At 47.2% G+C, this 15,366-nt stretch overlaps 1 protein-coding gene across 6 annotated transcripts in view; it reads left to right on the forward strand.

Moving 5' to 3' along the window:
- Nucleotides 1–15,366, forward strand: part of GRAMD1A (GRAM domain containing 1A) — a 104,888-nt gene that overhangs the window by 50,203 nt on the left and 39,319 nt on the right. The window contains exon 1 of one of the 6 annotated variants that reach the window (XM_072155083.1): nt 492–954. The exons of 4 other annotated variants lie outside the window; for them this stretch is intronic. In XM_072155083.1, the coding sequence (XP_072011184.1) occupies nt 947–954 (8 nt within the window). In that variant the 5' untranslated portion in view covers nt 492–946. Of the gene's footprint in view, nt 1–491; nt 955–11,828; nt 12,053–15,366 lie in introns of those variants that run through there. One more of the 6 variants, XM_072155084.1, reaches the window with a different exon arrangement.

The following is a 15,366-nucleotide window of genomic DNA, read 5'->3' on the forward strand; positions in this document are numbered from 1 at the left end:
TAGATAGATAGATAGATAGATACTACTACTACTACTACAGGTGGTCCCCTACTGTATTACTGATCATGGATACTACTTCTATTACCGATAATATTGTGGATGATGATATTACTAATCACAGTGTAATTTGGATGAGGAGCTAAAACTAACACAAATAACGTCCCTACAATTATCTCTATTAGAGGCGGCCACATAAAATTGCAGTGACTGGGGGTCTTCCTGGGGGAGGGTCTCCTCAAAGAAGATGTGCAGTATACAAACTATAGGATGAAAGTGAAAATCAGTCACAGGAAATGTGGTCTGGATTAGGGGGTGGTCTGGGTAAGAGGTGGTCTGGGTAAGGGGGTGGTCTGGGTAAGGGGGTGGTCTGGGTTAGGGGGTGGTCTGGGTAAGGGGGTAGTCTTTGTTAGGGGGTGGTCTTGCACTGCCTGTGTTGCCGCCCCCCTGACTACGTAACGTCCTGAGGACCCTCTGCTGCTGCCCCTGGGGGCAGTGACACATTGTGTGATGCTTTTTGCCTCATTTCCCATGTCTTGTGTAGCAGCAGGGGAGGGAGGTGGAGGCTGAGCGCTGGTGGGGGGAGGCTGGGTGTCAGATTTCTGAATCCTTAGATGCCGGAGACCAGAGAGAAAGAGAGAGACAGAGAGGAGGACGCTGAGCCCCCGGCAGGATCCATGGCCGGCTGACATGACTGCATCCCACGTACAAAAGAGACAGCATGGGAACAAAAGAGACCGCACGCTGCAGACGGTGACACAACCAGCGACTGCCCCCCACCAACCAAAAAATAACACCGCAAGCACCAACTGCGCACAACATGATACAAAGTAACGCAGCGACAACGTAACCGGCATCGCTACAGTCCTCGTCCTCCGCCGCCGGGGCCATGACACAACCGTCAGACTGAACGAGCCGAGGCTACGAGCGACACGTGGAGCCCCCCACTATGATCGAGTGAGTCTCTGCACCCTATGTTTCTTTATATACATCTGTCCCCCCAAGGGGGGATCGGATGGGAATGCGTTTTACTATTGTGACACATTCGGCAAAGCTCGGTGGATGTGATGCATAGAACAGGAAGACGCTGCGTACGTTTAACCCCTGCCAGCCCTGGCCTTCTCTCTTCTTCCTGCAGTCTGCAGCATCCATGAATGAGCAGCACTGATCCCCAGGCGGTCTGCGGTGACTGGCCAGGGGGGGGGTTAATGGTGGCGGTGCGCTGCACACGTGGTCAGTGTTTTGGGATACAATATTGCAATTGTTTTCGGATGAAACGTGGCACCAGTAAGGAAATACACACTCCTGTCACTACCTTCTGCAGGAGAAGACTACATCGCCCTATAGAGGTGGACTTCATACTGTTACTGTGAGGGTCAGCTGGTGGGACCGGCATATACAGAGGACCCTCATATAATGAGACCAGGGCTGGTGTATAATAAGGCTAGCCAGTAGGACCGGCATATTCTGCAGTCAGCCGGGGGGAATGGCATATTGACAGGATCCGTAAGTTCTGGGGTCAGTTGTTCGAATGGTGACAAATGGTGAGGATCCACAGGTGGGACCAGCATATTCCAATGTCGGCTTCTGGGAAATGTATATTTTCAGGTCACTTGCATTGTTTCAGCTGGTGGGACCAGCGTATAGCGAGGTTCAACTATTGGAACCCGTGTATTGTGATGTTCAGCCAGGGGGACCGGCTTATTGTGATGTTCAGCCAGTAGGACCGGCGTATTGTGATGTTCAGCCAGTAGGACCGGCGTATTGTGATGTTCAGCCAGTGGGACTGATGCATTGTGATGTTCAGCCAGTAGGACCGGCGTATTGTGATGTTCAGCCAGTAGGACCGGCGTATTGTGATGTTCAGCCAGTGGGACTGGCGTATTGTGATGTTCAGCCATTGGGACTGATGCATTGTGATGTTCAGCTAGTGGGACCGGCGTATTGTGATGTTCAGCCAGTAGGACCGGCGTATTGTGATGTTCAGCCAGTAGGACCGGCGTATTGTGATGTTCAGCCAGTAGGACCGGCGTATTGTGATGTTCAGCCAGTAGGACCGGCGTATTGTGATGTTCAGCCAGTAGGACCGGCGTATTGTGATGTTCAGCCAGTAGGACCGGCGTATTGTGATGTTCAGCCATTGGGACTGATGCATTGTGATGTTCAGCTAGTGGGACCGGCGTATTGTTAGGGCAGATGATACTGTTGTATTTGCATATAATGAGGGTCATCTTTTAAAACCAACATTTTTGACATTTAATTGGTGAGCTGGTGGGAGCAGTTGTTATAATGCAGCCATTAGACCTATATGGCTAATGATTCTTCGTTGATCCATGTGCCTTCAGGGTGGGACTGGAGGGTCAGCTGATAGGACCTGCATATTCTGTGACTACCATATTATGAGGATCAACCTATGGGGCCAGCATATTCCAACCATCATAGTGTAAGTACCAGCTGATGAGACCACCTACTCTGAGCATTAGCTGGTGGCGTTGGCGCACTGCGAGAATCAGCTGGTAGGATTGAATCGAGAGAATGAGCTGGTGGAACCAATGTACTTTGAGGATTAGCTGGTGTGACCACATATTGTGAGAGGCAGCTGGTGGGTCCACATATTGTGAGGACTACCTGGTGGGACCACCATACTGTTTGGAAAGGTTAGTATAATGTCACCATAGCACCTCGGTGATCCAGAATTCCGCGTTACTCCTGGATACCTTTGGGGTCAGGTGTTACCATGACTGAGACCCAAAAATTGGATCTTATGTCTATGAGCCTATTTATGGGCCTACAATGTAAAATCATGGCCATCGCCTACCATGGGTCAGAAATTCAGTCAATGATTAGAGCTTTGGTGCTCAGTATCGCCCCCTATCGCTCCAGGGCCAGGAACCTTTAAACCTACCCGAGCTCCTTCTGTGCAGCGATAATCTTCTTCCCCGCTTTTCCTGCGTGGGATTCCTCCTACAGTCTCATGTTCAGTTGTGTTCTGTGATTGGAACCGCGCCATATGTGTTATGCAGATCTACGGCGGTGAAGGGGGATTAGAGTGTCAGCTCTTTGGTGAAGCAGCTCCTGTTTGTCTAGAAGACTCTTAGCTTCAGTGCTTTGCCCTGGTTTGGACCTCTGCTTACTGTCTGTTAAAGAAAAACCCATTGTATATTCCTATTGTGGCTGAAGTTTGTCACAATGTATCAGCGCAGATAGCAACATCCAAGCCCTGGGACACCTGGACTGTACAGTCATACATTGTAACAAGTGGTTGTGATTGGGTGGCCATTGTTATACTATGTGCCTAAATTTCACCTCCATGGGAGTCCCCTGCCCCCAGCATATAGGAAAATCACAGATGGAAGGAAAAGTCTCAACCTCTTCATATGCAAAATACATTCATCACAGGGATAATGAGTCCATGAGCGATCAGTGTGATCCTCCTCCTGTCTGCACCAGCATCACTAACTCTACAGACTGATGTGTTATATACAGTGCAACCATCTGCAGAGGTCACCTCACCCCTGGCTCAAGGTCATTACCTGTGCAGCATCCCGATTACAGACTGTCCTGAGATCCACCCAGACGCTTTACAGTCTACAAGTACATTACTAGGAGTACAGAGAGTATACAGGGGCAATACTGCTATATACTCATACATAGGGGGGCAATTTTATGGTATTTATATCCTTGTGTATAGGAGGCAGTATTATAGTAGTTATATTCTTGTACATAGAGGGTAGTATTATAGTAGTTATATTCTTGTACATAGGAGGCAGTATTATAGTAGTTATATTCTTGTACATAGGGGGCAGTATTATAGTAGTTATATTCCTGTACATAGGGGGCAGTATTATAGTAGTTATATTCTTGTACATAGGGGGCAGTATTATAGTAGTTATATTCTTGTACATAGGGGGCAGTATTATAGAAGTTATATTCTTGTACATAAGGGGCAGTATTATAGTAGTTATATTCTTGTACATAGGGGCAGTATTATAGTAGTTATATTCTTATATATAGGGGCAGTATTATAGTAGTTATATTCCTGTACATAGGGGGCAGTATTATAGTAGTTATATTCTTGTACATAGGGGGCAGTATTATAGTAGTTATATTCTTGTACATAGGGGGCAGTATTATAGTAGTTATATTCTTGTACATAGGGAGCAGTATTATAGTAGTTATATTCTTGTACATATGGGGCAGTATTATAGTAGTTATATTCCTGTACATAGGGGCAGTATTATAGTAGATATATTCCTGTACATAGGGGGCAGTATTATAGTAGTTATATTCCTGTACATAGGGGGCAGTATTATAGTAGTTATATTCTTGTACATAGGAGGCAGTATTATAGTAGTTATATTCCTGTACATCGGGGGCAGTATTATAGTAGTTACATTCTTGTACATAGGGGGCAGTATTATAGTAGTTATATTCTTGTACCTAGGGGGCAGTATTATAGTAGTTATATTCTTGTACATAGGGAGCAGTATTATAGTAGTTATATTCCTGTACATAGGGGCAGTATTATAGTAGTTATATTCCTGTACATAGGGAGCAGTATTATAGTAGTTATATTCATGTACATAGGGGGGCAGTATTATAGTAGTTATATTCTTGTACATAGGGGGGCAGTATTATAGTAGTTATATTCTTGTACATAGGGGGGCAGTATTATAGTAGTTATATTCTTGTACATAGGGGGGCAGTATTATAGTAGTTTTATACTTGTACATAGGGGGCAGTATTATAGTAGTTATATTCTTGTACATAGGAGGCAGTATTATAGTAGTTATATTCTTGTACATAGGGGCAGTATTATAGTAGTTATATTCTTGTACATAGGAGCAATATTATAGTAGTTATATTCTTGTACATAGGGGGCAGTATTATAGTAGTTATATTCCTGTACATAGGGGGCAGTATTATAGTAGTTATATTCTTGTACATAGGGGCAGTATTATAGTAGTTATATTCTTGTACATAGGGGGCAGTATTATAGTAGTTATATTCTTGTACATAGAGGGCAGTATTATAGTAGTTATATTCTTGTACATAGAGGGCAGTATTATAGTAGTTATATTCTTGTACATAGGGGCAGTATTATAGTAGTTATATTCTTGTACATAGGGGGCAGTATTATAGTAGTTATATTCCTGTACATAGGGGGCAGTATTATAGTAGTTATATCCTTGTACATAGGGGGCAGTATTATAGTAGTTATATTCTTGTACATAGGGGGCAGTATTATAGTAGTTATATTCCTGTACATAGGGGGCAGTATTATAGTAGTTATATTCCTGTACATAGAGGGCACTATTATAGTAGATATATTCTTGTACATAAGGAGCAGTATTATAGTAGTTATATTCTTGTACATAGGGGGCAGTATTATAGTAGTTATATTCCTGTACATAGGAGGCAGTATTATAGTAGTTATATTCTTGTACATAGGGGGCAGTATTATAGTAGTTATATTCTTGTACATAGGGGGTAGTATTATAGTAGTTATATCCTTGTATATAGTCATGTGCAGGAAACATTATGAAACTGGAAGCCTGCTCTGGGTGTGTAGTAATAGATGCTGCAACAAGTGACAGTAGAAGTAGAGCTAATAGGAAACCATGGGGTAGGGGGCGGAAAAGGATGAACCAAGACAAATAACCGGGGACTGAGCTGTGATGGAGCCTTTCTGTATAGACACATGAGAGGTAAAGGTGGGGATGTCTCATATAGTGACAGTTTTATAAGATGAGAGCGCTCACTAGTGTCTGCACAGCATGAAGGGACCTGTCTCCATGATCTGAGCGGCTCCATTCATCATTTATTCATGTGTGTGCATGTGCTGTAGGATTATGGCTGACGCTGGATGTGCATTGTGTGCGTGTCACCTGGATAGCGGGGTCTATAGGCGTATCTGACTCTTCTCATACTCAGCAGTCAGTATCACACATGGTCGGATTAGATACACAGCCCAGCAGTTATCATACATTCCAGGCTTAGATACACAAATTTTCCTTGTTTTATTAGTCTTCAGTGTAAATGAAGCAGGAGGATCAGGATGAGCATAGGTGTAGTGAGGAGGCGATTAGGGGAAGGGGAGGATATACTCTGAATGCAAACATTTTTGGGATTGTTATTGTAAGCGGACGTGACTCCTCACAGCTTGATCCTAAATATCTGCCGAGTGTTGCATATACAAGCTGCGCTCCCAGGGTTATATCTATACGGAGTGCAGGGCTGCGCCTCCTCCCCATGTCATATCATCAGGATTGGGATTGATTGCTCATGTCTGGATGTGGATAGGATTGAGACATAGATTAGTGTAACCACCATAGCAACTAGTACAGACTATGGAGGATGGAAAGCGGAAGGAAGAGTGTGCACCCCTGTGTACAGTATATATTATCTCTGTCCTGTGACATCACTGTATGTATTATCTCCTGTACTGTGACATCACTGTGTGTATTATCCCTGTACTGTGACATCACTGTGTGTATTATCTCTGTACTGTGACATCACTGTGTGTATTATCTCTGTACTGTGACATCACTGTGTGTATTATCTCTGTACCGTGACATCACTGTGTGTATTATCCCTGCCCTGTGACATCACTGTGGGTATTATCCGTGTACTGTGACATCACTGTGTGTATTATCCCTGTACTGTGACATCACTGTGTGTATTATCTCTGTACTGTGACATCACTGTATGTATTATCCCTGTACTGTGACATCACTGTGTGTATTATCCCTGTCCTGTGACATCACTGTGTGTATTATCCCTGTATATTGGCTGTTATGATGCAGTTGTATAGACATTATCGGCTGGTAGTTGTATGGTAAGGACACTTCCCTTTCCTCTGGGTGTGCGGGGGTTAAGGACATATATGGAGGCAGGAAGTCGGGGGTGACCTGTGTATAGTGAGCAGTCAGCAGCTTTGTGCTCCAGTATGTTGCTGGTTATTATCTGGTTTAATGGTCGGCTGAGCAGATTAACTGAAAAGGGACAAAAGTGAATAATTTCTGTAAATAAAGTGAGATGTAATCTGTGCCTCCTGATCCAGAGCTCAGGTTATATAACAGGCGTGTGACCCCGGGGGGAGGGATCCCCATTCTTCTGCCCATATTATCCCTATAAATGGGATCCACTGCCCAAAAATACATTTCTATGGAAGACTGCAGTACCACACACGGCCACCAGGGGCAGCCTGTGCTCTGTAGACGTCATGGTGCTCCAGTGCACAGGAGGCGGGGCCTATAAGGAGGGAGAACTCCACAAAATGATCTTCTTTTAGTGAAATGAACTATTTAGCATATTTCTATCCCACAATGCATTGCTCATACATGCGTCTCCTCAATGAGAACCAGGACTTCGGTCCATTCTGTGGTTGGTTGTCCTGGTGCTGAGACTTGTGACAGTGTGTCACCCCAGGCCTTCAGACTTCACACCTTCTCCCCGCAGACGTCCTGTGGCTCCCTCTCCTGCGGGTGCTGGTGACATCTTGTTTAATTATTGAGATGTTTCTGTCTGGGTTCTGTTTTCAGCAGATGAACGGCCTGGATCCTGCTCTGTCTCTACCACTAGGGGGCAGATCTGTATACAGCTGTATAACTGCCTGCCTCTACCACTAGGGGGCGATCTGTATACAGCTGTATAGCTGCCTGTCTCTACCACTAGGTGGCAGATCTGTATACAGCTGTATGGCTGCCTGTCTCTACCACTAGGGGGCAGAGCTGTATACAGCTGTATAACTGCCTGTCTCTACCACTAGGGGGCAATCTGTATACAGCTGTATAGCTGCCTGTCTCTACCACTAGGGGGCAGATCTGTATACAGCTGTATAGCTGCCTGTCTCTACCACTAGGGGGCAGATCTGTATATAGCTGTATAGCTGCCTGTCTCTACCACTAGGGGGCAGATCTGTATACAGCTGTATGGCTGCCTGTCTTACCACTAGGGGGCAGATCTGTATACAGCTGTATAGCTGCCTGTCTCTACCACTAGGGGGCAGATCTGTATACAGCTGTATGGCTGCCTGTCTCTACCACTAGGGGGCAGATCTGTATATAGCTGTATAGCTGCCTGTCTCTACCACTAGGTGGCAGATCTGTATACAGCTGTATAATTGCCTGTCTCTACCACTAGGGGGCAGATCTGTATACAGCTGTATGGCTGCCTGTCTCTACCACTAGGGGGCAGATCTGTATACAGCTGTATGGCTGCCTGTCTCTACCACTAGGGGGCAGATCTGTATACAGCTGTATAGCTGCCTGTCTCTACCACTAGGGGGCAGATCTGTATACAGCTGTATAGCTGCCTGTCTCTACCACTAGGGGGCAGATCTGTATACAGCTGTATAGCTGCCTGTCTCTACCACTAGGGGGCAGATCTGTATATAGCTGTATAGCTGCCTGTCTCTACCACTAGGGGGCAGATCTGTATACAGCTGTATGGCTGCCTGTCTTACCACTAGGGGGCAGATCTGTATACAGCTGTATAGCTGCCTGTCTCTACCACTAGGGGGCAGATCTGTATACAGCTGTATGGCTGCCTGTCTCTACCACTAGGGGGCAGATCTGTATATAGCTGTATAGCTGCCTGTCTCTACCACTAGGGGGCAGATCTGTATACAGCTGTATAATTGCCTGTCTCTACCACTAGGGGGCAGATCTGTATACAGCTGTATGGCTGCCTGTCTCTACCACTAGGGGGCAGATCTGTATACAGCTGTATGGCTGCCTGTCTCTACCACTAGGGGGCAGATCTGTATACAGCTGTATAGCTGCCTGTCTCTACCACTAGGGGGCAGATCTGTATACAGCTGTATAACTGCCTGCCTCTACCACTAGGGGGCGATCTGTATACAGCTGTATAGCTGCCTGTCTCTACCACTAGGTGGCAGATCTGTATACAGCTGTATGGCTGCCTGTCTCTACCACTAGGGGGCAGAGCTGTATACAGCTGTATAACTGCCTGTCTCTACCACTAGGGGGCAGATCTGTATACAGCTGTATAGCTGCCTGTCTCTACCACTAGGGGGCAGAGCTGTATACAGCTGTATAGCTGCCTGTCTCTACCACTAGGGGGCAGATCTGTATACAGCTGTATAGCTGCCTGTCTCTACCACTAGGGGGCGATCTGTATACAGCTGTATGGCTGCCTGTCTCTACCACTAGGGGGCGATCTGTATACAGCTGTATAGCTGCCTGTCTCTACCACTAGGGGTCGATCTGTATACAGCTGTATGGCTGCCTGTCTCTACCACTAGGGGGCAGAGCTGTATACAGCTGTATGGCTGCCTGTCTCTACCACTAGGGGGCAGATCTGTATATAGCTGTATAACTGCCTGTCTCTACCACTAGGGGGCAGAGCTGTATACAGCTGTATAACTGCCTATCTCTACCACTAGGGGGCAGATCTGTATACAGCTGTATGGCTGCCTGTCTCTACCACTAGGGGGCAATCTGTATACAGCTGTATAGCTGCCTGTCTCTACCACTAGGGGGCAGATCTGTATACAGCTGTATAGCTGCCTGTCTCTACCACTAGGGGGCAGAGCTGTATACAGCTGTATAGCTACCTGTCTCTACCACTAGGGGGCAGATCTGTATACAGCTGTATAGCTGCCTGTCTCTACCACTAGGGGGCAGAGCTGTATATAGCTGTATGGCTGCCTGTCTCTACCACTAGGGGGCGATCTGTATACAGCTGTATAGCTGCCTGTCTCTACCACTAGGGGGCAGAGCTGTATACAGCTGTATATCTACCTGTCTCTACCACTAGGGGGCAGATCTGTATACAGCTGTATAGCTGCCTGTCTCTACCACTAGGGGGCAGAGCTGTTTAGCTGCCATGCATAGTATAGTGGCAGTGTTTGGCATTGCACCCTTGCAGCTGGAGCTGTGATGTCAGACATCAGATATGACACGGGGCTATGGCAATGTGATGTAATGTGGGTATTGATTCACAGATTCCCCACTTATTATCCTGAGGAAATCACTTGTCCACAGCTGCAGCTTTGTTACAGTCTCTGTGAATTGCTGCTGCTTCTGTTACTATAAATTTCTGGGCTTTGTTCCTGGACTGTGATCTGAGCGCAGGCCGGATGCTTTGTATATAGCATCGCTCCTCTCCGCAGATTTACTGCGCCCCTCTCTCATCTGCGCCCCCACCCTCCTCTCTGCACCCCCGGTGCTTTATCTCTGCTCACAGCTATTAACATTCCTGCACAGCTGCTCAGCAACCAGAAATACTCTGTATCCCCGCAGCACCGAAACATGGCGGCAAACCCCCAGCATTCTCCAAATATCACATACTATAGCAATGTGCGGCCCAAGACCCAACACTACAAATAGAATTCCAGAACATTGTAGTGTCCTCACACTGCTGTCCTCACACTGCTGTCCTCACTCTGCTGTCCTCACACTGCTGTCCTCACACTGCTGTCCTCACACCGCTGTCCTCACTCTGCTGTCCTCACTCTGCTGTCCTCACTCTGCTGTCCTCACACTGCTGTCCTCACACTGCTGTCCTCACACCGCTGTCCTCACTCTGCTGTCCTCACTCTGCTGTCCTCACTCTGCTGTCCTCACACTGCTGTCCTCACTCTGCTGTCCTCACTCTGCTGTCCTCACTCTGCTGTCCTCACACTGCTGTCCTCACTCTGCTGTCCTCACACTGCTGTCCTCACACTGCTGTCCTCACACTGCTGTCCTCACTCTGCTGTCCTCACTCTGCTGTCCTCACTCTGCTGTCCTCACTCCGCTGTCCTCACTCTGCTGTCCTCACTCTGCTGTCCTCACACTGCTGTCTTCACCCTGCTGTCTTCACCCTGCTGTCTTCACCCTGCTGTCCTCACTCTGCTGTCCTCACACTGCTGTCCTCACACTGCTGTCCTCACACTGCTGTCCTCACACTGCTGTCCTCACTCTGCTGTCCTCACACCGCTGTCCCCACTCTGCTGTCCTCACACTGCTGTCCTCACACTGCTGTCCTCACACTGCTGTCCTCACTCTGCTGTCCTCACACCGCTGTCCCCACTCTGCTGTCCTCACACTGCTGTCCTCACTCTGCTGTCCTCACACCACTGTCCTCACTCTGCTGTCCCCACTCTGCTGTCCTCACACTGCTGTCCTCACACTGCTGTGACCTAAGACCTCTGCAGGGAGTTTAAGGTGTTGTCACTGGAGATCTGCAAATTCGTATCTGCGCATGTTGTTAGTAGCACTAGGACTGTGAAACAAAACATTTGCATTCCAGAATTGTAGTGTCCTCACACTGCTGTGTTCTTAGATCTCTGCTGGGTGTATTAGGTATTGTCCTTGGATTTCTGGGTAGTCATACAGTTGTGTATGTTGCTAATAGCAGCGTAAAGTGTGGATTTTTGTTCCAGGATTGTAGCTTCTCTGAGTATACTAGGGGTTTGTCCTCACACTGCTGTGCTCTGTGCTCGTTGTAGCCAGTGTTAGATGTTATCCCTGGTGAAATGTGTAATCCGACCTTTTTGTATAGCAGCAGGACTGTGATATATGAGATTATTTTGCAGGACTGTAGTATCAGTGAACTTGGGGGTTGATCCTCACACTGCTGTGCTCTGTGTACTGAGCTCCATCCACATGATACAGTCCTGGATGTTACTGTAACACCGCCTCAGCTGTAAGTAGTTACATATACTGGATACAATTGTTAACCTCTTTATGTAAGCAGGGAGGACATGGGCCGCCCAGGGCCGGCGCTGGTCCGGGAGGATTGCCCCCTGGCGCCGGCCCATCTCTGTTTCCTGGCACAGTCCTCCCTCCTTGCTCTCTGTTTGGCTCCTGTTTGGCTGCGTCTTCCCTTCTCTCCTCGCTGCCAGTTGTTTCTCATGTTTTGCCGGTCGGGATGACTCCACCGGAAAGAGGCAAATCTTGTGTTTTCATCCAGCGCAGCGGAAAATCAGGGACAGGGAACGGATCCCAGAGTTTTCCCGTCAACTGTTTTGGCCCTTTTACACCTGAGACGCTCATCAGGGACACGTCAAATTCTGCAGCAGGTTTTCTATCTGGGACTAGGACATGTAAGTTTCTGCTGCAGGTTTTCTATCTGGGACTGGGGCATATCAGTCTCTGCTGCAGGTTTTCTATCTGGGACATATCAGTCTCTGCTGCGGGTTTTCCGTCTGAGACATATCAGTCTCTGCTGCAGGTTTTCTATCCGGGACATATCAGTCTCTGCTGCAGGTTTTCTGTCTGGGACATATCGGTCTCTGCTGCAGGTTTTCTATCTGGGACATATCAGTCTCTGCTGCGGGTTTTCTATCTTGGACATATCAGTCTCCGCTGCGGGTTTTCTATCTGGGACATATCAGTCTCTGCTGCAGGTTTTCTATCTGGGACATATCGGTCTCTGCTGCAGGTTTTCTATCTGGGACATATCGGTCTCTGCTGCAGGTTTTCTATCCGGGACATATCAATCTCTGCTGCGGGTTTTCTATCTGGGATATATCAGTCTCTGCTGCGGGTTTTCTATCTGGGACATATCAGTCTCTGCTGCAGGTTTTCTATCTGGGACATATCAGTTTCTGCTGCAGGTTTTCTATCTGGGACATATTAGTCTCTGCTGCAGGTTTTCTATCTGGGAATATCAGTCTCTGCTGCAGGTTTTTTGTCTGGGACATATCGGTCTCTGCTGCAGGTTTTTTGTCTGGGACATATCGGTCTCTGCTGCAGGTTTTTTGTCTGGGACATATCGGTCTCTGCTGCAGGTTTTCTATCTGGGACTGGGGCATATCAGTCTCTGCTGCAGGTTTTCTATCTGGGACATATCAGTCTCTGCTGCGGGTTTTCCGTCTGAGACATATCAGTCTCTGCTGCAGGTTTTCTATCCGGGACATATCAGTCTCTGCTGCAGGTTTTCTGTCTGGGACATATCGGTCTCTGCTGCAGGTTTTCTATCTGGGACATAACAGTCTCTGCTGCAGGTTTTCTATCTTGGACATATCAGTCTCTGCTGCAGGTTTTCTATCTTGGACATATCAGTCTCTGCTGCAGGTTTTCTATCTTGGACATATCAGTCTCTGCTGCGGGTTTTCTATCTGGGACATATCAGTCTCTGCTGCAGGTTTTCTATCTGGGACATATCGGTCTCTGCTGCAGGTTTTCTATCCGGGACATATCAATCTCTGCTGCGGGTTTTCTATCTGGGATATATCAGTCTCTGCTGCGGGTTTTCTATCTGGGATATATCAGTCTCTGCTGCGGGTTTTCTATCTGGGACATATCAGTCTCTGCTGCAGGTTTTCTATCTGGGATATATCAGTCTCTGCTGCAGGTTTTCTATCTGGGACATATTAGTCTCTGCTGCAGGTTTTCTATCTGGGAATATCAGTCTCTGCTGCAGGTTTTTTGTCTGGGACATATCAGTCTCTGCTGCAGGTTTTTTGTCTGGGACATATCGGTCTCTGCTGCAGGTTTTTTGTCTGGGACATATCGGTCTCTGCTGCAGGTTTTTTGTCTGGGACATATCGGTCTCTGCTGCAGGTTTTTTGTCTGGGACATATCGGTCTCTGCTGCAGGTTTTCTATCTGGGAATATCAGTCTCTGCTGCAGGTTTTCTATCTGGGACATATCAGTCTCTGCTGCAGGTTTTCTATCCGGGACATATCAGTCTCTGCTGCGGGTTTTCCATCTTGGACATAACAGTCTCTGCTGCAGGTTTTCTATCCGGGACATAACAGTCTCTGCTGCAGGTTTTCTATCCGGGACATAACAGTCTCTGCTGCAGGTTTTCTATCTTGGACGTATCAGTCTCTGCTGCTGGTTTTCTATCTGGGACGTCAGTCTCTGCTGCAGGTTTTCTATCTTGGACATAAAAGTCTCTGCTGCAGGTTTTCTATCTGGGACTTGTTTATACTCTTTTACATACCCAGGACTTTTCACAGCTGAGGGTTTGCCACTATGACCCATATCTACTTTCTCCTCCGTATTTTACTGGTACAAATTTTGGCAAAGTCATTATAGACAAATCTCTTATTGATTTTGAGGGTTTGTTACAGTGTAACAGCGCAGGATATATAATACATGTAAACCCAATCCGGTGAGACAGAGCCAGATTTTGGGTTTTATTGGGGACACTTGACTCCGGTGGCGGGGCAGGTGCGCTCCTCTGCGTGCAGACAATGGGCCTCCTGTGTAGCCCGCAGTGAATAGACTCCTCGCTGTGTGATTGTCACTGACATTCCTGGCCACAGAGCTGTGAATTCTCCTCCAAACACTCCGCAACCCCCCTCCCCCGCTGGAGGGTTAAGTGGTATAACATGAGCGTGTCGCAACAGTGGAAGTAGCTGTCTGCAGCACAGAGGATTTCAGGAGAGTTTACTCTTAGTGTGGGATCATATGGGTAAAACAGCAGCACAGAGAGTTTCAGGAAAGTTTAGTGTTTCTATGGGATCATATGGGTAGGACAGCAGCACAGAGTGTTTCAGGGGAGGTTTCTGTTTGTATGGGGTTGTATGGGTAGGACAGCAGCACAGAGAGTTTCAGGAGAGTTTACTGTTTCTGTAGGATCGTAAGGGGAGGACAGCAGCACAGAGGATTTCAGGAGAGTTTACTGTTTCTGTAGGATCGTAAGGGGAGGACAGCAGCACAGAGGATTTCAGGAGAGTTTACTGTTTCTATTGGATCTTATGGGTAGGACAGCAGCACAGAGTGTTTCAGGAGAGTTTACTGTTTCCATAGGATCGTACGGGGTAGGACAGCAGCACAGAGTGTTTCAGGAGAGTTTACTATTTCTATGGGATCGTATGGGTAGGACAGCAGCACAGAGTGTTTCAGGAGAGTTTACTATTTCTATGGGATCGTACGGGGTAGGACAGCAGCACAGAGTGTTTCAGGAGAGTTTACTATTTCTATGGGATCGTATGGGTAGGACAGCAGCACAGAGTGTTTCAGGAGAGTTTACTATTTCTATGGGATCGTACGGGGTAGGACAGCAGCACAGAGTGTTTCAGGAGAGTTTACTATTTCTATGGGATCGTACGGGGTAGGACAGCAGCACAGAGTGTTTCAGGAGAGTTTACCGTTGTATGGGGTTGTATGGGTAGGACAGCAGCACAGAGTGTTTCAGGAGAGGTTACCATTTGTATGGGGTTGTATGGACAGCAGCACAGAGTGTTTCAGGAGAGGTTACCGTTTGTATGGAGTTGTATGGGTAGGACAGCAGCACAGAGAGTTTCAGGAGAGGTTACCGTTTGTATGGGGTTGTATGGACAGCAGCACAGAGTGTTTCAGGAGAGGTTACCGTTTGTATGGAGTTGTATGGGTAGGACAGCAGCACAGAGAGTTTCAGGAGAGGTTACCGTTTGTATGGGGTTGTATGGACAGCAGCACAGAG

The sequence above is a fragment of the Engystomops pustulosus genome, chromosome 6 (assembly GCF_040894005.1).
Source record: "Engystomops pustulosus chromosome 6, aEngPut4.maternal, whole genome shotgun sequence".
Lineage (NCBI taxonomy): Eukaryota > Metazoa > Chordata > Amphibia > Anura > Leptodactylidae > Engystomops > Engystomops pustulosus.